The sequence below is a fragment of the Mesocricetus auratus genome, unplaced genomic scaffold, assembly GCF_017639785.1.
Source record: "Mesocricetus auratus isolate SY011 unplaced genomic scaffold, BCM_Maur_2.0 Super-Scaffold_100015, whole genome shotgun sequence".
Taxonomy (NCBI): domain Eukaryota; kingdom Metazoa; phylum Chordata; class Mammalia; order Rodentia; family Cricetidae; genus Mesocricetus; species Mesocricetus auratus.
Genome location: NW_024429198.1, coordinates 31,702,800 through 31,729,907, shown reverse-complemented (window position 1 = coordinate 31,729,907; position 27,108 = coordinate 31,702,800). Strand labels below are relative to the sequence as shown.

Genomic DNA, 27,108 nt, shown 5'->3' with positions numbered 1-27,108 from the left:
GGTTCTCTGAAGGATGGTATCATTGTGTGCTAATGAGTTGTCTTCTGGCCAACTCCAAGTAGTTTCAGGATGTAGCTGGCCTCTGGAAAGATACAGGCAGTGTGACCCCAACCCCACTCTCCACAAAGTGAAGGGGATGATGGTTAAATTGATTACCAATGACCACACAATACAGTCTCCTCGAAAAGACAAGAGGACTGGGCTCAGCGACCATCCGAGGAGCTGAACAGCTGGAGGTTCCTGGAGGGTAGCACTCAGTTCTCCACATTGCCACACCTCAGCCCACAGCTCTTCCACCTATGTCCATTGTAGGGACTTACAATAAATCATTAATGTGCTTCCTAAGTTCTGAAAGCTGCTTAAGCAAACTAATTGACTCTGAAAAGGGGGTTAGAGGGACCATAGGTTTTGCCAGTCAAAAACAGGAAAAAAATGTGGACTTGTTCTGTTATGTTCTGAAGTTCTGAGGCAGCCGTGGCCCTCAACCTGTGAGATGTGATTCTTCTTCCAGGTGGATGGTGTCAGAATGGATTTGAATTAGAGGATGGCCAGCTAGTGTCTGCTTCAGAGTTGTTTGCTTGCTAGAAGGCAGAAATCCTATATGTTTTAAGACGACAAAAGTCTGTGTTGACTGCAGTGAGGGTATGTTGAGTAATAAGTTTTGTTTTTTGAGTCTGTCTTCCAGCATATTTGGTAGTTTTATCTATTTGGAGCTTTTGTGCCTGTTAGGAAGGTTAAGAGTCTAATGCCATTGTTATCCAGGGATACACACAGCTGTCCCAGCCCCAGGATTCCCTGAAAACACCTGCATTTCCGCTCTCCATCACTTTCCTAGACTGGTACCATCTTTAGGACACATCCTTCCACCTTATGTTCAAGATGTCTGCCTGGTTTTGATCCTTTGCATTTCACAATATGCTGAGTACTAACTTCCTGAATGAGTGAATACAAATAGAAGTCCATAGCAGTATCTGACACTTAGTCATCAGTGTACCATTCTTTGCTGCTATCCAGTGACAGGTGACAGTGGCTTACAGTCCCTTTGTCCTTGCTTCCTCTGGATCTGCAGCACTGTGCTGTTACCCATTTTTCTTTAAAGAGAATACAGTTACAAGTTTTCATCCCTGACATTTGGTAGAACTTGCTGGCGAAGTCACTTATGCCTGGACCTTGCTTTGTGGGTAGAGTTTTTATACCAATTCAGTATGATTGTTTTAACATGTAGCCTAGCCCATTCTCACCAACAGCCCAGCCTCTCCTGAGTTGCTTTTGGGCCATGTTACTAATAGTTAGAGGCAACGGTGTGTGAAGAACTGAGGTGTGTCCTAGCAGGACCAGACAGGAAGAGCCAGCTGCTGAGCCACCTCAGTAGTTGCCCTGATGGCCCTTGTTCTCTGCCTCACAAGGTCAGAAAGACTCCCCCGCCCAAGTTCTGCATTGGCCCAAGTGGAGCCTCGACTTTGAGATTTGGGGGCTTTCTGCTATGTTCTGTATCTCCTAACCCCCAAATCAGGAGTTACATAGTCAGCTGTCTATTTCTGTTTGAGTTTTTGTAAGTCCTGTATGTCTATGAATTAATTTGTATTGCCTTGGTTACCAATGTTTAGACATGTTGTGACACTTGAGTTTTTAAATAGGAAGACTTCACTATCAGGGTAAGAAGATAGCCTCTGGCCATTGGCTCTACCTCAGCTTCATACTACAGACCTGCTCATCAAGCCAGTGAACAAGGAGGCCTTGTGTTCCCATCTTTAGTGAGTCACTGATGGGTGGACTCTAGAACATTCATTCTGTTGGGTGTCCTTTACATTTTCAGCTGTGTATCAACTGAACCAGCTTTCTGTACGTCCTCACCTTGATATCACTCATGGCATTATACATTTTTCCAAAATTACAAATTTATTTGGGTTTATTGTTTCATCAGTTTTTCTGTTTTGTATTTCTTTCCTTTGGTTCTAGCTGCCATTTCGTTTTATATATTTGCTCATGTGATTTTTTTTCTGGCTCCAGTATTGTTACTTATATTTGTTTTGTTGGTAGCTGTTTTTTCTGGGTTTTGTTTGTTTGTTTTGTTCTGTTCTGTTCTGTACATGGTCCTTATTATGTAGCCTTGGCTGTGATGGAGCTCACCACGTAGACCAGGCTGATCTTGAACTCACAAAGATCCTCTTGCCTCTACCTTTTGAGCCCTGGGATTAAAGGTGTGCACCACCACTCCTGGCCACTTCTAGATTGTATCTTTTCAGCATCTCTACCCTTATTAATCAGGCAGCTGGTCAGCATTCTGGATTCCTCCAAAGCACACAATCTGTGTACACTAGCCTCACTATTTACTTTTGGGTTTGTGTGTGATTTCTTCATGAAATATTTTTAGGTTCACAAAATACTTCCATTACTATTAATCTGAAGCTACCTGCCTCCTTATTTGCTTTAATTTATGTCAAAAACATTTCCTTGTGATCACTTTCTGCATTTAGAATTTTTTGTTGTTGTTGTTGTCTACCGATAGCAAATTATTACATTTCTAAAAAGAATTTTTCCCCTCTTGAACAGCAACCTCTTTGGACTAATATTTGAGGTTGACCTGAATTTCACTCATCAACTTGATGATGTGCCTGCCTTTGGAGTGCACCTTAAGTCTGGACTTCATCTAAGAACTGTACCAAAGCCAGACCTGGCCCTTGGGTGAAAGTAGTGTGAGGCTCTCTGCTGGTGAGCTTTGATGCAGGAAAGACTGTAGGCACCTCTATGTTATTGTCCAAGTATCAAGGCCCTACTGGCCTTATGACAGCTAATATAGACAGCATAGACTTTCAGGAAAATAGAAATCCACATTTTAACACCTTTATTCATCACTTTACCAACTTGACACACAATGTTAATAACAGCAAACACAATGAACAAAATGTTGATAGACACAAGCTGTTTCACTAAAGCAGTATGAGCCAGGCCATGATATGTCCAGCAGGTGACTAGATGCCTTGCACTCTACAGGAGGGACAGGAGGGCCATCCTGACCTGACAGACATTCTGAGCAAGTGTGGTTTAGATGTCCCCATAAGTGCCTTTCCGAGTCAGAACACCCATGACATCAACATTATCCATCACACTGATAAAGTGATATTCTCCATATTCCCTAACATTAATAAAATAGTGTAAAAATATATATCACATATATATATATAAACTTAACTCCCTTTCTTGAAAAAAAACTTAGTACAAACTAGTAGTAGTAGCATATTATTCCTTTCAAGTTTAAGTTGTACAGGCTTCCTTTGTTGTTTGGCTTGGTTTAGTTTAAGAGGTCTAAAGGAAGAGATAATTTAAGTGTCCCAAGATGGCCACACCCCTGAACCATAAAGTTCAGAATGGTCAGTAGTATGTTGGTGAAGAAGAGCAGTTTGGCTCAGTGTTGGAAGGATATTCTGTCTATTGATGTCTTCACAGTACAGCTAAATTGTCACCCTTACCATGCTTAAAAGGTGTTGGCAGGGCTTTCCCATGTGCCCGTGCTGTAGCCAGGTAGTATACAAGTCCGCAGAGAGAGAGAGCCAGGCAGACAGGCAGTTTTCCCTGAAAGGGGACAGGTGGCAGATACCATAGGTATCTGTGCCATGGCGTTTGTCTCAATCCTCCCAGCCAGTTCTAATGCCAAAGCAGCTGCAGCACAGTATGTAAACACATGGGTATAGCTGTGTGTCCGTAAAACTGTTCATTAAAACAGGAACTGAAGCAGCCCAGGGACTCCGGGAGTGGGAAGGTTGAGTCTTGGCTCAGGGCAGGTACCTGTCATCTCCCTGGAAGAGACTGCAGAAAAGTGGCAGAAGCTGCCATGCAGCCCATTCAAAACTATCTCCATCTGTCATAGTGTCCCTATGCCCGTGTGTAAGATAGGATACTGAGAGGTGTAAAAATACTCCAGTATAAATATAGATCTCTCCACAATATTTAAACATGTAATTTGATCTTGGTAACTAGTTGCTTATCTTACAGCATTAAATAGAAATAAATAAATACTCTACTAGAATCAGTGTTCTCAAACACTCTTCCTACCTGCCTGCCTTCCTTCCCTGACACTTAAAATACCATCTGCATTGTTCTTCCTGCAACCTGTACCTTTCTCCTGAATCTCACCTCCAACAGAATTTGTCCCTGTATATAAAACCCCACACAGAGCATGTTCCTGAGTGTCACACCCAACAGAACATGTCCAAGCATCTCTCTGACAGAACATACCCTGAGTGTCACCTGCAGCAGAATGTCTCTGTCACTCCAACCCATGTCCCTGAGTGTTGCCCCTGGCAGAACCTCTCCTTATTGTCTTGCTGTCACACCTTAAAAGAGCCTGTCTTTGTCTCCTGAGTGTCTTCCTCTGATAAGAATGTGTTTTTTTTTCTCTTCTGGGTGTCAACTGTATATCTGTCTCCTGGGTGTCCCCTCCAGAAAAACAAAAACAAAAACGTGTCATCTCTTGGTTGTCATCCCCTGAGAGAACCTGTCCCCGTCTCTTGTGTGTCTGTCACCTAGTTGCACATGGTCCTGGATCTCAGTTTGCATGCTATGCAGGTTTTTTATTCACAGATAATGAATTCTATTTGTCCATGGTTAGTAAAAGCTAATTGGTATCGCATAAAACATGCAACAGAGACAAACACTGCCTCTGTGTTCACATCAGAAACTGGGGGAAATGCACATGTTTTGTGCAACAGAGCCCGAGTCCAGTCAGTTTCTATGTTGAGAGGGTACACAGATGCCACAGTGAATTCCATAGACACTTTAAACTGACAGTATGGAGACACTAAGTCTTCATGATCTAAGTGTTACCACCCTTTCCTTGCTAGATGGCATATCATCTAGAGGGAGGGTGTGTTCTCAAAGTTAAACTTAACACTGACTAAGAAAGGTTGTGTGAGGAAACTGGGAGTGAGAAGGGACTCAATGAAGACCACTTGTCTGGCATAATTCTGGGTGCTGCCAAAGGACTACATGGGAAGGCCTAGGACTGTCCCTCAGGAACCCAAAGGTGCTTAGGTTCTGTGCTAGGAGAGTGAGGACCAGCAAGGCAGTGACCGACTTTTCATTTACAGAGCCCAAGTTGTGTTAGAGCAAAAGCTCCCATCTCACACTAGCAGAACAACTGTCCAGGACTCTGGACCAGATGCTCTCTGAAGCTCTGCTGAGGATTTCCCCTGTGGGGGCTGAGACAGCAGATCTGGTCCTCGACTTCCCAGAACCTGTGTGTGCGTGCCTCTCTGTTCTGTTCAATCCCCAGCGCGTGGGCGAGGCAGCCAGTTTATGATGAAGCTTCTCCATGAGGCTAGGTGACCCCGTGATGGTGGACACTTGCATTGTTTCCTAGGTGCGCTAGGCAGCCAATCCTGCACTTGGCCTACATCTTCATCTGGACATCAGTCTGGCATCTCGGCTGTTTGATTGGGAGACTGTGTCCAGGATCCTCAGACTACTACGGAATCAGGGAAACTTCTGCCCCACTGCATGGCATGGAGACCCTCAGACACCACCCTAGCCTGTCACTCAGCCCTACTCCATATGCAGTCACCACCTGATGGATTTGTGTGTGTTCCATTTCACTCAGCTGTGATGGTGGCAACTGGGCTGTTAATAAGCAGTAGAAAAGAGTAGCATCAGACAGAGGCTGCCAGCCACATGGGGGCTAGGGGTGCTGAAGGAGGGTGTGGGAAGTGCCAGTGCCCTTTCGTTTCCCCAGACCAGCGAGGTCAGATCTAGAACCGAGGCTCCACTGCTTGGTTTTTAATGCCAGGTACTGCAGGCCCCCAGAAACCTGGGAAGAAGCTGACTGCTAGACTATCTCCAGCCTCCATTTGTGACTGTGTTGAGGGACCCCATAACCTTGGACCTTCAGAGTGCCTTGTGGGAGGTCTGGTATTGGGGTCCCTGCTTTTCCTCTCAGGCTAGTAGGCAGTCTTCCCTCAAGCTGCAGTGAAGGCATGCTCTCTGCGCCCCGGAGGCAGGGGTAATGTGACCGTGTGCCATGGCAGTGAGGAAAGCAGCTTTGCTGTCTACTTGTGCTCTGCCAAGTCACGTAGGATGTCCCACCTTCAACAACCACCTGTTCTGGGAGCCGTGTCCTGAGACCACTGTGGGCTCTTTCTAGAGAATGACCACATAGTCCAGCAAGTTGCATGCAAGGGTAGGACTGTGTTAATGCAAAAGAGTGGTTGCTGTGGGGCTGTGATGATGGTGGCACATGCCTTTGGACCTGCCTAAGTGGCATCTTCACACATCGAGAGTCATGTGTTCTCCTAGCTGTGGGGCTGTGATGATGGTGGCACATGCCTTTGGACCTGCCTAAGTGGCATCTTCACACATTGAGAGTCATGTGTTCTCCTGTGGCCGAAAAAGAAACCCTAGTAGATGCTGCAAGAGTTTGGCAGGGGGGAGCTAGTTGTGGCATCCAGTGCCCTGTACTTGTCCTCGAGAGAAAAGTTAGGGAAACTGAACCCAGAGGTGGCTTCATAGAGCTGAAGACACACACTTTTGAGCAGAGCACAGCATAACTTGCCCTGGCAAAAGCTCCCATCTCACACCGGTGGAACAACTGCCCAGGTCTGGTCTGGACCAAATATCTCAGCATCATGTATGTCCCAATCTGGTGATGGGTCAGGGCAAGGCGAAAGTCAAGGCAACTTCCTAGGTCTTCCTGGACCACTCTTGAGACCAAGCACAAAGTCTTGTCATTTCTTAGAACAGCACTGACAAAACTTCCAGCTTCATGCTGCAAGTCACTCCCCTGGCCCCCAGGGGGCTCCCGTTGTCTCTTGGCCACTCAGCACAGACTTGGTTGGTGTGCGTGCGTGTGTGCTTGTGTGTCCATGTGTACTGATGTGAGCTGTTCCACACACACTGCGGCACAACAACCAGGTAGCCTCGGTCATGTCCTGTGGTCAGGAAGGATGAAGGGGCCTGTTCAGGATTACTCTATGCAGTTGGTTAGTTCCTTAGCTCCTACTGCCCTGAGAAGAGCCTGGATAAGGTCAGTGTGAGTCCTGATGTCTGCTCTGCTCATCCTTACGCCTACCAATGCTCAAATAACCCTTTTTACCTGCAGGTCAAGTGGCCAGTGTGGTATGATCCTAGGAGACAGTTTGGAAATAGCAGTCCATTTCCCAGCTGTGGACAGGGCAGGTATGTTAGGAAATGACAATGAATCATGGCCCAAACCTGGGGTCTGAGAGAGAAGTGTCAAAGCACCCAGCAGGAGGAGGTCTGGGCATCGCCCCCACCGTTGCCTAGTGGAGGTGCGTTCTGAGTTCTGCCCAGCTGAACATAGGAATGTAATGAAGTGCAATGGGTGTAAGTCCTGTGCCGGGCACCCGCAGTGTCCAGAGCTTGGGCCTGTAAGGCTACTTGCCCCCCTGCACCTTCTGGTCATAGGTGCCTGCGTGCTTGTAGCCCGGCACGTAGCCTGACTCATCCACCAGGTCCACACGGCCAGCTTTGCCCTTGCCCTTTCCTGATTGGTCAAAGCGCTCTTTGTGGGAGCCTGTGAACTTGGTTGTGTCTGTGAGCCGTGACACCGTAGGTGAGGACACAGCTTTCTGGAAGAGAACAGAAGAGGGTGTTATCATAAGCCAAGTGAGGGAGCTGGGTAAGAATTGTTGCCATCCGCTCCAGCATTTCAGTGGGAGGAGCTAGCAAGGACTGTGACAAGGGATTACCTCTCCTGTCTCCCAGGTTAGCCCCAGACTTAATGGGGCTAACAAGTCTGCTGGGCCATGGTCTCCCCAAGGGCAGATGCAAGCAAGAGTACTAAGCCCACCCAGGCCTCATGCCCTCACCGTGACACCAGAGATGACTGGGGATCGCCCCTCAATGAGCCGGTGCACCTCACGCACAGCCTCCTCGCTGCTCTTATCCTTGAACCGCTTCTTGGCCAGCTCCTCCAGCGCCTCCTGGAATTGCTCAAAAGTGATGGTCCTGCAAGACTTCCCTCTGTGGGTGACAGACATTTTAAGTCCTCAGGTAGCGGTCCTCTGGGACCAATCCCGCCTGCATACTGTCCCTTCCAGCATTCTGCAGTGATCCCCACTGGTCACCATCAAAAGTCACCAGCCACTGCCAACAGACTGGAAAGAATGAAGGATGCATATTCTTTAAGAACTACTGAGTGTCAGGACTTTTCTGTCTGTAAGAGGCAGTGTGCTGTCTCCTGGGTGCGAGGGCAGAGGGAAAACCAGGAGAGAAGATCCTCTTATCTCTTCTGGGGACACCCTAGCCAAGGAGCAGGAGGGAACCTAGGCCTAAACTCGGGTCAGAAATGGCCCAGGAGGGACCTACGGCTGTGGTTATCACAGTAGGCAAGATTAGGAGAAGCTATAACACCTGTCCTGATCAGGGTCCTAAGAGTGAGCAGTACCAAGCAGCCTGGTCAGCAGGATGGCTTGAAGCTGGAGCGCTCACTCTCCATGTGCACCTGGCCACCCGGAGCATCCTAGATAACTCATCATTTCTCAATATCCTCCCTCCAAAGGGTGTTCAGGTAGTATTTTTAAAAATTTATGAAGTTATTTATAGTAATTTTACTTTAAACCATTTTCAACTTGGCATTCACCTCCAACTAATCCAAATTCGGGATGTTTTCAATGTTTTGACATAATGTGAATGAGGCCACAAGTCAGAAAGTCAGTCCTGCATGTTGCTGGGGCATTTTTGTCAAATGGCCTGAGTTGAGCCACCTCTTAGGGCCAGACATGCCACTGACCTCAGCTGCAGTGCTACTAGTTCAGGACTTTAAAACAGCTGGCTGACAAAATCCCAGTGGGGCTTTTATGACTGTCTATCAGCATAGGTTCCAGAGCAGCCAGGATGAGTTTAAGAAAATAAAGAAGTTGGAGACCTGAGACTACACCAGTCCAAGACACCTTACAAAGCCTCATGAAGAAGACAGTATGAGAGAGGCGTGCAGATCTGTGTGTCTGGAATCCAGAAATGCCCACACAGGTGCCTCGCTTGAACAAGCTCAAGGAGAAAGGACTATTTCAAGAAGTTACTGGGATAAACCAACTAGGATCCACAGCTCGCACCACAAGCAGGGTTTATTCAGAGCATGACTCCAGAGCCAACCTTCTCAAGTATATCTAGATAACCTGGATGACCTTACAATGGGCAAGGTTTTCTTAGAAATGATCCCAAATCGTCATGTTAAATAATAGAAAACAGGCAGACTGGACTTCAGAATATTAAAAGCTGTGTTTTTTCAAATAACATTGAAGATAAATACCACAGAGCTGCAAAAAATACTTGGAACACACTAACTTGAAAAGGAGCTTGTATCTGAAATATGCAAAGAACTTAACAGTAAGAAAAGAAAATTTCAGCCAGGCTGGGGGTGGTACACACCTTTAATCCCAGCACTTGGGAGGCAGAGGCAGGCGAATCTCTGTGAGTCTGAGACCAGCCTGATCTACAAATGCTAGTTCCAGGACAGGCTCCAAAAGCTGCACAGGGAAACCCTGTCTTGGAAAAGAAAAAGAAAAAGAAAAAGAAAAAAAAACAAGGAAAAGAGAAAATGTCAAATGGGCCAAGTATTTCAACTAGACACCTCACCAAAGAAACCCTCTGATGGGAAGCCAGCACACATGGCAAGTCACCGTGAGAATAGCAGAAGCAATGAGGGAAACTGAGGGCTGCATGCTAAGGAGAAATGGCCACGAGCCAGTCTTTCGGGGCGGGGGTGGGGTGGGGTGGGGGGGGGGGGGACTGTTTCAAGAGAAATGAAGATAGATTTAAGCTCATGTTAAACCCACTTGTTAATATTGTACAGATTTTCTTCAGTCATTCAAACTTGAAAAGCACCCAGATGTCCTTTAGCAGTGACCCAGTAAAACACCCTGTGGACAGCAGTATGGGCGTACACAGTGACAGCACAGTCACAAAGTGAACCACAGTGGCTGGGCCAAGGAACCAGATGTGAAAATGCTACCAGTCCCACATGCCCTGAGTTTTCACTGGTGCCTAGGAGAGCCTCACCCTTCACAATAGTCCTCAACACAGGGGGCATTCTAACCAAACAAGCCGGAGACCTGAGCCAAATAGCCTTTGAGAAATGCCCAGAACCACGTGCTGTAGGCGACACCTGCTTCTCAGGAGACTGGGGAAGCCCCTGAGGCATTACACCTGGGTAGAGGATACCACATAGGAGCTAGAGCCCCACAGTGGGACTGCAGGATCCTAGAACATTGTAGAACTGCCTGTGGTACGGGCCATGGAGCCCCAGTAGATGCCTTGTGTCGCAGAGGATGGGTTCCAGTCCTTCCGTGCTCTCAGCCCCCGTATTTACCAGCTACCTTTGACGTATTGGGTGATCCAGGGAGGTTGAGCAGTTTGGTCTCACAGTCCAGTGGTGCCTGGAGCTGACAGCCTTTCCCTCTCTACTAGGACCTTGGGGGGCGGGTTGCCCTAAGGCCCCTCAGGGCTGCTCTGTTTGTCCTGAGAAGTCAAAGGCGCTCTTGTCTCCCACTCTCAACCCTTCCTGGGCTGACATGAGGATTCCAGGCCTAACGACCAGCCTGGCAACCAACTGCTGGGCACACAGTCCTTTCTGAGCAGCCTCAGCACCAGGCACCACCAGCATGAGTCACTGGGGGATGGGCAACTGGAGGGACTCTTCCATCACAGGTCACATTCAGATAGGGCTGGGTGTTTGTTCCACTGGTACCAAGAATCCCTTTCTGGCCTGTGTCCCCATAAATCTGTGTTGCTGGGGAGAGGGGGCCCTGCCTTAGTTCCCAGTTCACAGAGAACTTCCCAGGAGACCCAGGCACTTCTTGAAGCAGAATCCCCAACTAGCTCTGGGAAGACAATGCCCATTTCTTTCTCACAAATGTGAAAAGTGCAGGGCTCTCCTACACAGTGAGACTATATCTAGAGCTCCCAGGGCTGAGGGCTCTCCCTAGGGCTTGGCCTTCCCTGCCTTTGATTCCAAGCTGTCCAACGCTGGCCTACAAGTGGGTGTCTGCTTCCCAGGCCTGTCCCCATATGTGCAGGGCACATTCTCAGTCTCTTGGGAACCCTGGGACCTGGCTAGGCAGGTCAGGACCTAGCATCAGGCAACAGAGCCCTGTGAAGAAGGTCTACCCCTTTATGGCCAATACCACAAACACTAACACTCCCCACCTCAGCTTTGAACTTTCCACAGAATCCCTAGTCCAGTCCATTCATCACCTTTGGGAGGGGTCCCTGTCAAGGCTTGAGTAATAAGTAATGAAACTTGTCAGGGTGAAAGCGTGGGGCTCTCGGGACAAGACAGGGATGCCTGGGCTCCTCAGTTCCTGGAATTGGCAGAAGCTGTTGCTTCTGAAGAAGCCACCAGGGAGTACCCTTGTCAGCTAGATGCCACACAGACCGAGAAGGCACTTCTGAGGGTGGAAAGATATCCCCTCCCCATACACGTGGTGTTCTGAGAGCAGCAAAGGACCTGGAAGGGACCCCCCGGGCAGTGAGGACCTCATAGGAAGCCCTCCTGCAGGCTTTCTGTAGAAACAACAGGAGGCTGACCTGTGCCTGCTGAACCACAGAGCAGTCTCGGCTGCCAGGGGCCTCAAGTTGCCTGTTGTGTCTGTGACTCTTTAGACGTGTTCAAGGGAGGTGTAGAAATCTTGTCGTTCTCTTCAGACGCCATCCTCTCCTTCCTCTCTTAGGTCTCTCCCATGTCCACTGACCACCCATGTGCCTCAAGGCCCTGCCCTACACTCGATGCCTGTCAGTTCTCTGTACCCTCAGCAGGTCACTGGACTCAGGAAGTCCCCTGGGAGCAGGCGAGGTGCTCTCTGCCCAGAGAGGCCTGGATGCCTGTCAGCCACAAGGACTCTGCCTGCTTCAGGAAGTCAGAGGCCATGCAGCACACTGCTGTGGCCCTGCTCTGGACACATTCCAGATGTCTGTTTACAGGCAGTCACCAGCTTGCCTAGAGTGGGCATTGGGGACCTGCAGCATTTCTGTCTCCCTCTGTTGGGAACAAATCATCTCAAAGAGTCTTCTCACTTGTCACTTAGTGTTTTCCAAGGAGCTGGAGGTTGTGGGATAAACACCCCCCCTCCCCGTGACCCCAAGTGAGCACCACATATGCCCACTCCCACCTCCTCAAGGCTCTGTCCTGGATTGAGTAGGGGTAAGCCATGAGGATAGTTGTCCCTGCAGGTGTTCAGACAAGTTACGGATATTCATTCTCCTGCATGTCCTTCATGCAGCTTCCCAAGGCAAGGTGGAGGAGCTGAGGAGCTGGAAGATACCTCTCATCACAAAGGCCTGATCCTTACCTGGTTACTGCAGACTCACCAGAGCAGATGAAGCCTTGACCGCAAAACCACAGGGACCACTAGCCCAATGACTATCAGGCAAAGAAGCTCTACAAGCTCTATGTTCCTGTCTGTCCTCCAACAGAGGTCGGAACCCTGAGTTTCCCTGCAGGCATCTGAGGGGTCACGCTGCACTGCCATATGCAGCCACTAGAGGGCCATGCAGAAGTAAGAATAGCAGCAAGTCTTCAGACACTGGGACACCTGAAGACGGATGCATGCTGGATCTTGCTCCATTCAAGGCCTGCAGGGTCAGGCCACTTTTCCCTGGAGCATATGACTATTAGTCTTACCCAAGACCAAGGAGGTAGAGGCTGAAGGAGGAACTCCAGGGCCATGTGTGCCATAGGTGAATGGAACTGGGTGGGTCTCACATCAGGAACAGAGGCTGCCTCCTAGGGTCCTCACATGTCCAACGTCCTTAACATCTGGATTTCTGCGATGTTTGGGTGGGTACACATAGAGCCCTGTCCTTTCAGAGGGCTCCCAAAACTCTTGCCAGGACTCTCTCCAGACCTGGGGCCTGTTACTAGGAGTAATGGGCTACTTTAGCCCAGGTGGCTGCTATGCTGAGCCTCGCTGACTAGCTGTGGCATGTAAGGAACACCAAGCAGCTCATATACTCGGCAGTGGCTGACAAATCCTCAGGCTAGGCAAATCTAGACCCTGTGCTCTACATGTAGGGACTGGCCTTGGTTCCTTGTGACCTGTATCCAGACACGATGGACACCCAACCCTGACACCCCAGCCAAGTTACTTTCTGACTCTGCACAGTGTTGGCAGGAATCCGTGCATTTACTCTGGAGGGTACCCAACACACAAACAATCCAGGCCCAGAAAGGCCAAAGATTTCTGGGCCTCCTCATCTCGTAGGATGGTGGTCAGAATAAAGACAGCAGGCCAGCCCGGCCAACCCCGGGCTCCTGTACCTCTTCCCCAAGCATATGCAGGTACAAAGCAGACACTCGGGCCCATTGTAGACAGTCACACACAGATACAATCCCTAGGGACCCCAGGTGTCTCTCAAGCTGCACCCACAGGCCTTGCTTCACTGTTGGATCTCCATTAACTATATGGAGCCTGGCCACGCTGAGCCTTTTGCAGGATGGAGAGTCTAGATTAACAGTAGTCCACAATAAAAGTTGGTATAGAGCTTCAAGAAATTTGTTTAAAATTTAACACATAGTAACATCAAAACAAACAAGCGCTGCCATGGTGACAAGGACCTAAACAAAGGCTGCAGATACCCCAGCTGGCGCCACGCCTGCAGAGCCATGGCAACCTGCCCCAAAACAGAAATAGTTGAACTTTTTTTTTTCTCTCAAGTCCTGTCAGAGTCAGCAACTTCCTGGAGGTACCTAAGCAATTTCCTCCCAGGCCCCAGATTCCCATAGGAGGCAAAGGCCTCTGCAGTTGCCATTGCTGTCCCTTAAGGGACCACAAACACCCAGCTGTCATAATACAAACAGTGCCACCACAGCCACAGTTTTCCTGGAAATCTCAGTCCCAGAGTTCCCCAGTCCTGGTGGAGCCCTCGCAGAATTCTCCCACCACCCTGGCACTCGGGATGCTGTGCCCCTCCACTTGAGTCTGACTCCTCTGTTCACGCATGCCTGGGAGGTGAGAATCTTCCTCAAGCACAGAGATGTTCCAAGTGGGACACAGGTCAGAAGAAACCAAACGTGTGAAGGCAAAAGAAATGTCAGGGTTCCTGGGCCTCTGCCTCGTGCAGGATCCTCCAGCTACCCAGCTAGACACCGGCCCAGCGTGTACCCACAGTGCCAGCAAGCACAGTACGGCACTTAGAGCTTGTCCGCCTAGACTATCACAGCCTTGAGCCTTCTCTGGGCTTGCAAATCAGGGACCCTCCAAGGTTCCCGGGCAGCCCAGAGTCTACAGTGAAGGAATGGTCGTGCCCTGGAGTCTGAGCGTCTCAAGTTCTGCATTCAGGGAATAAGCATTCCCTTCACATGACTCACTCATGTGGGTCTAATGCCCCCCACCCGCATGGCAGGAAGGACATGTGGAGTTGGAGTTCTCAGTCCTTTGTGGCTCACATCATCCAAGAGACCCATGACCACATAGTACCACCTGCTGGGAGGCTGTAAAAACACAATCCTACATGGAGTGGGGTGCACACAGCCCCTGGACGGCAGCCTCCTTCAGAAGAAACTGGAGTAATTGATTAACCTCTGGGCAGGCCACTTCTTGCCTTCCAACAATCCCTTCTAGAAGTTTCCTCATAGACACAAGTCTCTGGGTCTCCTTGTTCTTGGGTTAGTTCTTGATTATCTTGAACACTGAGTTTACCGAGGACATGGCGTTATAGGAGGCGTGTCTAAGGAGAAGAGTACCATGAGCTCACTGGCTTTGCTTAAAAGACACCCTATGATCCCAGCACTCGGGAGGCAGAGGCAGGCGGATCTCTGTGAGTTTGAGGCCGGGCTGGACCGACAGCCTCCAAAACAATACAGAGAAACCCTGTCTCGTAAAAACAAAACAAAACAAAACAAAAAAAAGACACCCTATGTTCTCTCACTGTAGGAATAGCTTCCAGGGATTCTGGCAAGCTCAGGTTGGAGAAGGAACATGGGGAGAGATAAGGTGAGGAGCTGTCCAAGTTCATTTGCCAGCTTAGACGTGGTGGTGAGTTCCCTAAAGCAATCAGCTTTAACTGTATGCAGACGCTAGACATAGCTAACCTAGTTTTTCTAGGTCTCGGTGTTGCAGGGCATGTCTGCTGGCCTAACATGCTTGGCACCAGGATGGGAGATTTGACTGTATCAGTGGCTCCAGTGCTGATCATTTTTGCAGCCTGGGTCAGTGCCCCTCACTCGTGGTTGTCCAACCTACCATGTGTTTACCAGGACCTACCTTGTGTCCCTGCCTGGAGCTGTCCAGTGGAACCCATTAGGCCAGTTTGTCTGGGGAGGCTACACATTTCCCCACAGGTGACAGCTGAGGCAGGCCATGTGACCAGCACAGTGAGCTCTATCAAGCCTGGGGTCAGTGGGGCCTGGAGAGGGTCAGGACGCAGAGCCCCTTTGGAATACATTTCTCAGCCTTTCCAGTACAACCATTCAACCCTACGACACTGCAGACAGACTCTCATGTACTTTGTACAATGGGAAGTTGGCCAGGGAGCATGGAATTGAGATTTTCTTCCTTGGCAGAACGTCAAACTCCCAGTACACAGCAAGGTGGATATCGGCATTAGGATGGGTGGAGACAGCAAGGCTTTGGCTCAGTGATCTCCACAGAGCCCCTTTCCAGGGGCTGGGACCTTGAAAATTCTGGCTCAGCCTTCTTTCATCTCTCTCAACCAGGGTCTGGAGGAAGCTATAGCTGGCTTCATCTGGAGCAGAAAGATGTCAACATCCCAAATCCCCTGCTCATGGTGCACTGCATCTGGGTTCTGGCTTACTTGACCTCTTCCCATTGGGACACGTTAAATCCATTCACCTTGCTGGGATTGCCTAGATTCCTGGCAATGTTGGAGCTCTCAGGAGCCATCTGCCAGGCCACCGCTAGCTTTTTGCCTGTTATTCAAAGATTCCTCCAGGCAGGAATGCATAACCCCGGGGCAGGGAAGCCTTCCTGTACCTAGAGAACACCAACAAGTCCACAAGCAAAATGGTGATCAGCAGCCACCAGTATGAAGACCGCATCGCCCACCCAAAGCCAGAGGAGGAAGTGATGTTCAGTCAGTAGCACCCACAGAGATCAACCACAGGACCTGACAGCACACAGATGTTTGACAACACAGTGGATGAATGGCCGTTGCTTTTAAATCTGTATCAGTTTGGCTGCATATGTGAGCATTTCTCAAGTGCAAAATTAACAGAGGTGGACACAGAGCTGGAAGAGGTTGCCATGTGCCACTGTCATATCCCAGAAACAAGGTTAAACAGGCACGGCCCCCACACTGATCTCGTAGACTCACTCAGCCCGTGGTGGCTGGGTCTCTGTTCACCTGAGCAAACCTGGTCATGTCTAGCAACAACTCACTAACCTGGGGCTTGGTTAGAGTTAACTAAGTTTTCTCAAGGCCAGAAACCCCCACCCTGGCTACATCCAAGGCCAGACAGACTAAGGCTCAGGACCTAGCCAAGGAGTTCCAAGGCGCTTAGGGTCAATGTACTTCCCAGACCGTCTCAGACACTACAGGTTATACGCCTACTCCTTAGCTTCAGGCATCCTGAATCTACAAGCAAGATCCTTCACAGCTCCCCACAGCTGCTGACACAAGCTGTGCCTCCTAAGCCTGCATGGCACTTACTTGATCTTGCTGAAGACAATGTCCACATCCGTGACGGTCACGTTCTTCCCATCGATCACGTGGCAGTCCTTGCACAGCTTCGACCAGTTCTTGCCATGCATCTCCTTTCCTGTTGCCCTGGTGTCACCATGTACCGCGAACCGCCGGAAGGCCTCCTCCAGGGCACTGAGCTCAGGGGCCGCAGCCGCCCCCTCATTGGCACCCTCTGACTCCAGTGACAACCTCTTAGCAGCCTTGTCCTTGGCTGGTTCTCCTGGGGACTTGGGTGGTGTCTTGTTGGCAGCTTTGGCAGGCTTGGCCTTGCTGTCAGCCATGTTGCTAGGGAAGAAGAAGAAAGGGGTCATTCTGCTCCTCACAGCCCATCCGTGTCCCTCGTTCTAGCTGCAGTATGTGGTACCAGGCAACAAGATATGTCAAGAGCTGAAGAGCACCCTCTCTGGGGGCTGGGACCCCTCTGAGCTGCTGGTCCAGCTGTTGGAGCTGGCACTGACCCTGCCAGCCTGACAGACGCAGTCTCTGGGCAAAGGAGACAGGGTCTGACTCAGCAACAGTGGGTTCTACATCGACCCCACCAGCTGCTTTTCCATGGCCTCCTCCCTGGGCCTCACTTGCTATGAGTGATTGCCTGAAAGGATGTTTGGGGTCTATAAAATGATGTCATCCTTAGGATCCAGGCCAGTCATACCATGCTTACTCTCCCTCAGATCTGAGCCTTCTGAGCAGAGGCTGAGCCATGCCCAGGGTTGGTAAGTGACCCTGGAGACACACAATAAGGGCCTTCCCTGGGATCCTAGAACATGTGGTTGGCCCTTGGGCTTGCAGGAGGAAATCTCATAGGGAAGCAACCCTGAAATATAGCCATAGAATTTGGGTTTTGTGGGCTATTGATTACCAAGACAGGCAGACACCTCTGAGGGCTAAAGAAGACCTAGCAGGGGCTATCACCTCCCAGCAAGACTCGGGGGGGGGGCACACAGACATGCAGATGATCCCATCGTGGTCCCTGCTGTTCCAGCAAGGGTGGGCATGTGCCATTTCTAACTCAGGGAGCAGGTGTGATGAGCTAGCTCCCGGTTAGCATATTTCTGGGAACTGAGAGCCTAAAGCTCAATGCAAGGAGAACTCCATAGAGGGTCAGTGGCAAAGCTGTAATGTGCAGACCCATCCAAACTGCAGATCCCAAGGCCAATGTGGCCAAGGCATACCTTCACCACAAAGGATGAGAAATGTGGCCCCTGCTGAACTCAACGATGGTATGAGTTCCATGAACAGCCAGAATAGCACAGATGACAGTCATTCACAGGGCCAGGTCCCTTTCTTTCTCACCCCCTTTGAAAATGGTAATCAAAGCGTAACAGAAAAATTCAGCCTTTTAAATGAGAGACTCTTCTTTAGGCACTCCAGTTCACCCCAAAATGGAGTTTCTTGGGTGGGCCAAAACAGGGAAGACGAGGACAGCAAATGGGAAGCTCTATCTGAGTGTTAAGCTCAGGAGTTCCTGCATCCCCACAGGACACAACTCATGGTGAATCAACTCCATGCACTTGATAGGTTACTTGAGCTTCTGCCCCGGCCCCGCACAGGATACTGAAACACGAGAGGGGCTCTGCCATTCTGAGGACTGCAGGACACTAAGGCGGGTCAGATCCTGGCAAGCAACAAATTCAAACCAAGCAAAAGAACTGTGAGCAAAACAGCAGCAGGGTAATGGCAGACTAGGAGTGAGGGCGTGCCTCAGGGTAATGAGTGAGGGCGTGCCTCACACCAGGGGGCCACTCCTCATCAGACAGGTGCCAGCTGTGTCCCGGCCAGGTTCCTATGGCACACTGGCCCCAAAAGGTCGTGAGCAGGAGCCAGGGTGGAGATGGTCCTCGTGGAAAGGAATCGGAAGCACAGGGGCAGAGGATGGCCCTCACTTGCAGCCCCACATCCAGGGGACCGAGGATTGCAGAGGGAGCTCGGCTTATTAGTTGCTGAGACAGCCTAGGAGGATGAGTGACCATCACTTGGGAGTCAGGGCGGCAGTGCAGGCTGAGAGGCAGCCGCACAAAGAAACCAGTCGGAGGCTGAAGTAAGATCCAGGTGGCTGCTAGTCTGGGAAGCAGAACCCGTCTAAACTCAGCCCTGGAATAAGTCCGCCTAGAGCTTTCTTGGACCCCGTGGCAGAGCAGCTGACATCGATGGCTTCACTGAGTAGCTGACAGCATGGCCACACTATTTTAAAGCCTTAGTGCCAAGATTTTTCAGCAGGATCAGCCCAGTACGAGACGTACGTAGCAACGGCTGAAGGGCACCAGCAGCACACTTACACAAAGGATAGCTGCAACAGGAGGGCTGAGACCCTTCCCTGGGGGATGCTGAAGGTGCACCTTGGGGACTGCGGTCCAGACTCTGCTTCTGTCTTTTCTTTGCTTTACCATGAACATGAACATGCACAGCATATCACAAAAGGTTTTTAATATAAAAATAACAGTGGGTTAGGTCCTAACTGTTGCTATACAATGGTCACTAAACTATTACTTGTTCTGTGACAGCAAAAGAAAGGGTTCTGTGCTGTCAGAGCATACCCAGGGGTAGGCTGTGAGGACAGAGGGCTCTTGTCCACAGGCTGTCTTTTCTAGTATGAACTGTTCCACTAGCTCACAATGGCAGCAGTGAGAAAATTGACTCTAAAGAGAACTGAGGCTTCACCCCAATATCCTGGAATATGGAGGTGCCTACAGGCCCAGTTCTCCCCTTCACTCCTAGAGTTATAGGATGGCCAGCTGCAGCCTTTCCCCGCCTCCCTTCAAAGGCCCTGGCCTCCTGGTTTTCCTGCCCCACAGCATCTGAGGAAAACGTTAAAGACACCTTGGTGTGTCCCACCATGCCACCACAGTTTCCATCAGGACATTTAGAAGACGCTCTGGGAAGAAGGCACCTGACTACCAAGTGTGGTGGTAAAGGCACACTCTCAGGTGTACTCTGCACTTCCAAAGTGTGAGTTCCACACCTCAAGTATGTATCCTAGATATGCATTGTATCCCTAGGACATGCCTTATAACTCCTTCCCAATAGCCTATAACTCATTGTCTCTCAGCCAGAAGGGATGTACCCCAAACTTCATCTTATCAGCACAGCACGTGCCCCTTCCTGGACCAGCCTCCTTCAGCAGTGACTGCCCTGGGAGCCAAGAAAGCAGGTGTGGTGGAGGAGGGCAGCGGTGCCAGCCGGTGGCCCAGCAACGACTGCTTGTGTTCCCTGAGGGGTCAGGAGGGCAGCAGATGGCAATGTATCCACAGCAGCACTGAGTGTAGGGACAGACTATGTTACCACATTTGCATCTCCACACCAGGCCTGAGGAGGGCAAGAGAGGCCAGCTAGAGGTAGGATTACAGATCTTCAGAGGGAGGGAACACAGGCAGACGCCAGAGGCTGGGTTTCTGCAAACCCTGAAGACCTCTTTAGCTCAGGCAGGTTTTCTTGCATCCTATATGCCCCAAATCTTCCTTGCCAACTCCAAAGGACTGACTTGTTCCCAACAAACCCATAGGAAATCAACTGGACCCCATTTTTCAGAATGAAAAATACTGAGGCAAATTCATAAAATAAAATAAAACAAACCAATTTCTTAAAGAAAAATATAGCAGTAGGTTTGGGAAAGAGATCAGCTGGTGTGGAGGTGGTGATTTTGATTCCTAGAACCCATGCTTAAAAAAATCAGCTGGGCATTGGAGGCCCACACCTTTAATCAATCAGCTGGGCATTGGAGGCCCACACCTTTAATCCCAGCACTGGGGAGGTAGAAGCAGGCAGATCTCTGTGAGTTCCAGGACCCCCTGGTCTACAAAGCTAGAGAAACTCTGTCTTGAAAACCAAACCAAACAAACAACAATCATGGTGGTTTGTATTTATAATACCCCTATACATTAGAGACATGGAGACAGAGCAATAGCCAGCGAGCCTAGCCTAGCCTAATTAGTGAGCTCTGAGAAATTACAGTGAGGTTATTTTCTGGCTGCCTACACACACACACATACACACGCGCACACACACACACACACAGTACACCTAAACACATACCCACATGTACCTCCACCATAAAAAAAAATGAAAGAAAAACCTAAAGGTGACAAAGGAGAAACTTTGTCACCAAGAATCAACTGCTACATACCTCAGGAAACAGCCCCATTACAGGAGAAATGGAAATGAGGGGGTCAGTAAAGTTGTCTGTATGCAGAGAAAGGAGTCTATCACTACAACCAGATGTCTACAACCAGGACAAGGTGCCCATGAGCAGAGAAGGCATCTATGAATGTGACAAGCGTCCATGAATAAGGCACATGCCACTCAGTCCCTGACCACCAGCCAAGCGGTTCTCAGTTCTACAGGCCTCATCAGCAAAAGTGAGCCCAGGGACAGCCAACTAGAAAGTAGAAAGACTGGACCCTGAAATTCAAGAGAGAGAGAGAGAGAGAGAGAGAGAGAGAGAGAGAGAGAGAGAGAGAGAGAGAGAGAGAGAGAGAGAGAGAGAGGAGTCTAAGATGAGGAGAAGAAATGGACAATATCCACTTGGAGCTCATTTCCTCCACACTCCATCCCACCAAGGCTTGAGTCCTAGGGGACCCCACGTAAAAAACAGAGTGAGGCTGACTGTGCGGGATCTAGACACATCCGACCAGACCTAGAGAGTGCTCATCTGAGGATGGGACACAGACAGCCTACCCTGTACAAGCTCTGTACTTTAGAGTGTACTTACACACAGCACATCCTTTGATAATTGTTTCTTTAATAATACAACCATACACCCTGCTCCTCATCAGGATACTCCATGTGAATGGCCTCTTATCTCAATGCGGACTGCCATCCCTTGCAAAGTGAACTCACACAAAGTGGGCATTTTCTGAATGTGTATATCCTGCAGGCACACAGAGGCAATACCAGAAGTCCAAATCTATCAGGAAACTCAGCCTTGTCGTCCATGCAACATCCACACTGTGCATCCAGAAGCCTACAGCCCAGAGTATACCTAGGGCTGGCCAGGATGGGACACAGTCTCAGTCACTATTGGGGTCTGAAGGCCAGGCTGCTGCCTACAAGGTGACCTGAGAACCAAACCTGCGCTTCTCACTGTTTCTAGGTCAAACAGAACACAATTCTCCTGGGCGTTGTAGGGAAAGGGGAGCCCAATAGCCATATCCACTCATTTCCTATACCCCAGGCTTGAGCTTGACTGTAGTCAGAGCAGAACTACATACTCCAGAAAACTTCATACTTAAGTTAGGAGAAGGGAATCCTGGGCAAGGAGACTGGGAAACCAAGGAAGGCAGGAAACTGTAGAAAGCCCTAGACTCCTCTATCAATCTATATCCTGTTTTGTATTCAATATCTAGGGCAACAGAGATGGGCCCAGAACTCCCCAAAGTCACTCTGGCTGCTTTACCCAGCTACCCAGTGTCCCTACCTCCCTGGAATTCACATGTCGGGCCTTGCTCACAATGTTGCCCTGACTGCCCCTCAGCAGGGAATGTAAGGCTATGCCCACTTTCAGGAGTGACCATGTGAACTTGTGGCTTACAGTTCTAGAAAAAGAGAATGAGGTTAGCCACCATTCTTGGTTGGGGGGGGTTACATAAATACCTTCTAAAAATGATGAACGCAACAAACCCCTATTGCTAAGTGGAAGTCTAAGTCTGAGCATGTAGAAGAACCTTGAGACATTCTGGAGTGTTCAGTGATGCTGTAAGGTTGTCCCCACTGTCCAGCCAAAGATCAGGTTTCCCCAAGATCAAGCAGTGCGCTTATTGTGGGTCCCTGTTCTGGAACCGAGTTACAGCAGAGATGCTACATGGCCACTCCCTTAAGTGCCTGTCTCACAGTGACATGCCAGGGTCTGCCATCATGGTGGGTCCTGAGGATGCTGATGAGCCTGTAAATGACTAGTTCCTAACTCAGCATCAACACAGCACTCCCAGATTTCATGCCACACATCTCAGCATTGTCCTTGGATAGTGAGAGGGGGCAGTGAAGACTGGTCAGCAGGTGCAGTTGACCTGGGGCCAGGCAGCTACCTAACAGGGACCGACCAGTAGCCCCGCAAAACAAGTCTCTACACACCTTAATACCAGGATCTCTGCATGGAATAGGATCTTGACATGAAGTCAACCTAGGTTATCCACAATTGTATGCCAATTCCTCCCATAAGACAGAAACTAGACAATGGTGTGTCTGCATGTATCCCTCCAAAGTATGAGACCTCTGGGGGAAGGGATTTAATCAGGTCCTGAGCTCTTATGAGTGGAGTAAGACCTCCCAAGAGGGCTGTAAGGAACTGGCTGAGGCCTTTTTACCACGTGATGACACAGGGTCTGACCTGTCCTCTGGAGTATGCTCCAAGAAGGCACTACCTTGCAAGCAGCCACCTCTATCAAACTGCGGCCCTGCAGTGCCTTAATCTTGGACTTCAGTCCCCAGAACTGTGAGAGATACATTTCAGCTCTGTATAAGTTCTCCATCCTTGGTATTTTGTAGGAGCAGCATGAGTAGACTTGAGACAGAGACAAGAAGACCTCTGGACTGTCAGAGTGTCAAGGCATAAGGCCAGTAATGCCCAAGCAACCTGAAGCTAAGGGACAGGAAGGACCTGCCAGGGCCAGGGCGTAACACATCTTACCTGATACATTGAACTTCTGGTTTCCACAACTGTAAGAGAATGGGTTTATGTCATGTTAAGTCACTCAGTATGTCATTGTCACCACACAGCTTCTAAACTCTGACCAGAAGATGAAGCAGGACCCGGAGACAGAGCAACTTAAGCAGAGGCCCCATGAAGGCAAAGCCATGGGAGGGGGTCAGAGGGTCAGATGGGGCTCTGAGAAGTCAGTCCAAGTAGGCTGAGTTTTTCACAGAACCGTGTATGGCACTGTCTTCTGTGACACCCATGTGGCCTTCAGTTGTTAACGGGAGTTACACAGACAACTTGAGGAGGCTACGCTTCTGTGCCCACCTAGTACTTCCCAGAGCCAAATACCCTTGGGTAGGGAAGATTTGCTACAGGAAGTACAGCACACACTCCCAAAAAGAGGCTACACAGCACCAGACTGGAATTAAGACTTCTGCTTCTCAAAGAGTATTAAGAGACGAAAAAGGGCAAAGATCAAATGAAGAAAGACTCTTGTTCTATACAACAAACAGTGACTTGTCCAACATATACAAAAAGCTCCTATAGTCAATAAGAAAATGGAGATTACTCAATAGAACAAGACAGCCCAGGGGAGAGCCAGAGAACAAAAGAAAGTGCACACAGGACCCCAAGCCAGATACCAGATACACCTTGCAAGGAGGGGGCATTTAAGACTGTTGGTGGGATGTGGATCACAGAAGCATCATACGGGGAAGCTGGTGGGACACTCCATACAGCATCACCCCCACCCAGCTCACTAAATCTGGAGGTGCACATAGTCTGAGGCCTAACAACTTCAGTTCTTCGGGAACTTTCCATTTGTAGGAGAGTTCAATGCAGTCGTACTCCTTTGTGTTGTTGTTGTTGCATACAACTTTTTCATTTAAAAGTATTTTTCATTGATTAAACTTGTTCTTTGACATTTTCATGCCTCTACGCAGGGCATTGCTTACCACACCTACCTCTGTCATCCCCAACACTCTCAACTCCACACGCAGCTGTATTCTTGGTCTCCCAATAGGGAAGCAACCAGAGACAGCTGACAGAAGAGGTTCACGGAAGAGAAAGCTAGAGTGAATCTTCTCAGAATAAAACTAGCCAAAAGAATGCAGTCCAATAGAATCACAGCTATATGATCTCAAGTGTAAAGATAAACACACACACACACACACACAGAGGCATGCCAGGCAGGGTGGGGCACACCTTTAATCCCAGCACTTTTGAGGCGGAGGCAGGCGGATCTCTGTGAGTTCCAGACCAGTCTGATCTACTAGAGCTAGTTCCAGGATAGGCCCTAAAGCTACACAGGGAAACCTTGTCTTGAAAAAAAACCCACACCAAAACAACAAGAAGCACAAGAGCTAAGCCAGTGTTCATGGATGTATGCCCGTGAGGTGCACTTTCTACCACAGGACAAAGGGCAATGGGAATGGCTTCCTGGAGGAAATGGAAATTACAGGACTGAAGCAGGGTCCCCATGGGAGGGAACTTGAGGAGCCAGCCATCTGGCAGGTGGGAGGAGGCTGAGATACAATTCATGGACCATTCTCCTCACACTTGCCTGAAAGGCCAAAGAAAGCCTAATGTTGGGGCATCTAGACAATGAACAAGCTTGCAGCCGAGTTACATCACTGTACAGTTGAGAGAGACCATGGACCCAAGAAGGTTTCATTCTTCATCAGGAAGTGTCATTCTGTCCATGGACTTTACCCTGATAACAGGCAGCCATCTGCGGAGCACACAAGTACAGGCTCCAGGTCACAGAAACCATATCCGCTGGGACCCCAGCAGGGCCGTTCCTGGGACTGGCCCAGGACATCAGGAGGAGGCTTCACAAGTGGCACAGAGGTCAAGACGGGGCACAGATCTGATGGTGCCACAGAATGATGCTGGGGGTCCCTGGTGGGGCTGCCCTGGGTGGCGAAGGTCCTAAGTGAGCCATTGGTGAAAGATACCATACGGAGATTCCAGGAGGTCGTGGATGGGGCCATGGGTGGTGGCTGCCATGGGTGAGGTTGCTTTCTTTGGAAGGTGTTGCAGGTAGTGGGTACTGTGGACAAGGGAAGCCCTGGCAGTAAACAGAGGATGCTAAGGTTCAAACACTGTGACCCTTCTCTATGAGGAAGCTGGTCTTACCAGCTTGAACCAGCAGTAAGGGACACCATGAGGGTGGTCAGGGCTGGGCCACCACGTCTGAACCCAGCCTGCGGCTGAGCAGCTCCAACCCTTCCCTTCACCAGGAAGTGGGAAGCTCCATTCTCCCGCATGGGGTCTCTGGGCACAGCCTTGCTGGGCACGGGGGAAGGGCTGGACGAGACTGCAAGGTCCCCTGTCCTGGCAGAACTGAAGTCACACCTCCCACAGGCTCCTCCTTCAGTTGGGCACTATAAATAGGACAGCAGGCTCTGCTGAGGAAGCTAGCTTTCACCCTCTGTGGAACCCAGCAGGGTTGTTTTGGGGGCCCAGAAATCTCCAGAAAAACCTCCACCCCCTCATAGATGGTTTCAATTTTCTTAAGTGAAAATTTCCAATGCTTATAAAACAAAAAAACTTCCAAAGCCTTAGGTGATGGTTAAAATTGCTATATTCCCCAACCTCAAAGAATGGAGAAGGTGGATCCCAGGAGCACCAGGAGGAAAACGTGCTGCTTCGTGTGTTATTCTCACTTCACCAGCAGCAAAGACAAAGGTTTTCAACACGCTGCTTGAATTAGGGCACCGATTCTAATGGTGGGTCCCTGTGGCAATCACGAGCTTTTCTGAATAGAGAGGAGTCCTTTAGAGACACCAAGCTCAGATTGTGCCCCTCCCCCTCGCCAGTCCTCCACGGTCACGTGATGGGAGAGGGACTGGCACGCGAGCAGAAACAGCAGCCCAGAGAACCCAGCTGAAGGCTAATCAAGCTGCTCCCCCCCCGCTTCCCACCCCATTGCTCCTGGAGAGCTCACGCCGCCTATGAGGGCCACCTACGCGGCCAAGAGAGGCCAGATACGCAACTGGGCGCTGGGCCGAACGCCATCATAAGCCCCAGGACACGCACAGGACCGATCACCGGGACAGCAGAGCCTGTCCAACGCCGCGCCACAAAGGGTATTATTCGCCTTCCTCACCTCGTTCAAGGCCTCGTTTACATAACCGAAACCACCGAGTAAGGGTCGGATCCTCCCTCTCCCGCGCGCAAATACGGGCATTCAAGATGCGACCCTGATAGAACCCTTGCCATCTCGACTGCGAGATGCAGGCTCGCCAGGAGGGTGGAGGAGCTAACAGGCTCTGTCACCTGCAGGACGCAACGCGGGCTCAGGATTCTCCGAGACCGGTGAACGTCAGGGCAGCTCCTGATCCCACATGCGCGCCTCGGGGCAGTGTCTTCTCTTTACACCGTTTCCCACCAGGTTCCACGGGCATCGACCCGAGGCCCGGCGAGGCCTAGCACCTGGGTGTGGTGGGGAACCGTGGGGTGCTTTCGGTCCACCGTAATAAGTGGCAACGCAATGCGCTTGGCTCAGTGTACATGCATACCCCTTCTTGACACCACTGCCCCGAGGTCTCTAAGGAACCACTGTACCAGCTGTGGGAGCTGATCGAGCCGCCGCAGAGAGGCAGGTGGCCAGCCTCATCGACCGGAGGCGCCCCGAGCCTATGGCCCTGGAGCCGCTGCTCGGACCACGGACAGCGCCCAGCGCTAGCTTACCTCCGAGATGCGTCCGCTGGTGCGCCTCCGCGACTAGACTTGCGCCCGGGGGCGCTGAGCTCTCCCAGCCGCCTGCCCGGGCCCCGCCCTCCAGCCCCGCCCACATGCCCCCCCTCCTGCCCCGCCTAGGCGCGCAC

At 50.2% G+C, this 27,108-nt stretch overlaps 1 protein-coding gene across 1 annotated transcript; it reads right to left on the bottom strand.

Annotated features, from left to right (window-relative positions):
• Positions 1–2,830: 2,830 nt before the first annotated feature.
• Positions 2,831–27,083, bottom strand: LOC101829394 (tubulin polymerization promoting protein). The gene is made up of 4 exons (XM_040757743.1): positions 26,972–27,083; positions 16,618–16,935; positions 7,821–7,974; positions 2,831–7,580 (listed from the first exon to the last, which is right to left on the bottom strand). The coding sequence occupies exons 2-4, from the start codon at positions 16,929–16,931 to the stop codon at positions 7,386–7,388; spliced, it is 663 nt and encodes a 220-aa protein (XP_040613677.1). The 5' UTR covers positions 16,932–16,935; positions 26,972–27,083; the 3' UTR covers positions 2,831–7,385.
• Between the last annotated feature and the right edge of the window lie 25 nt (positions 27,084–27,108).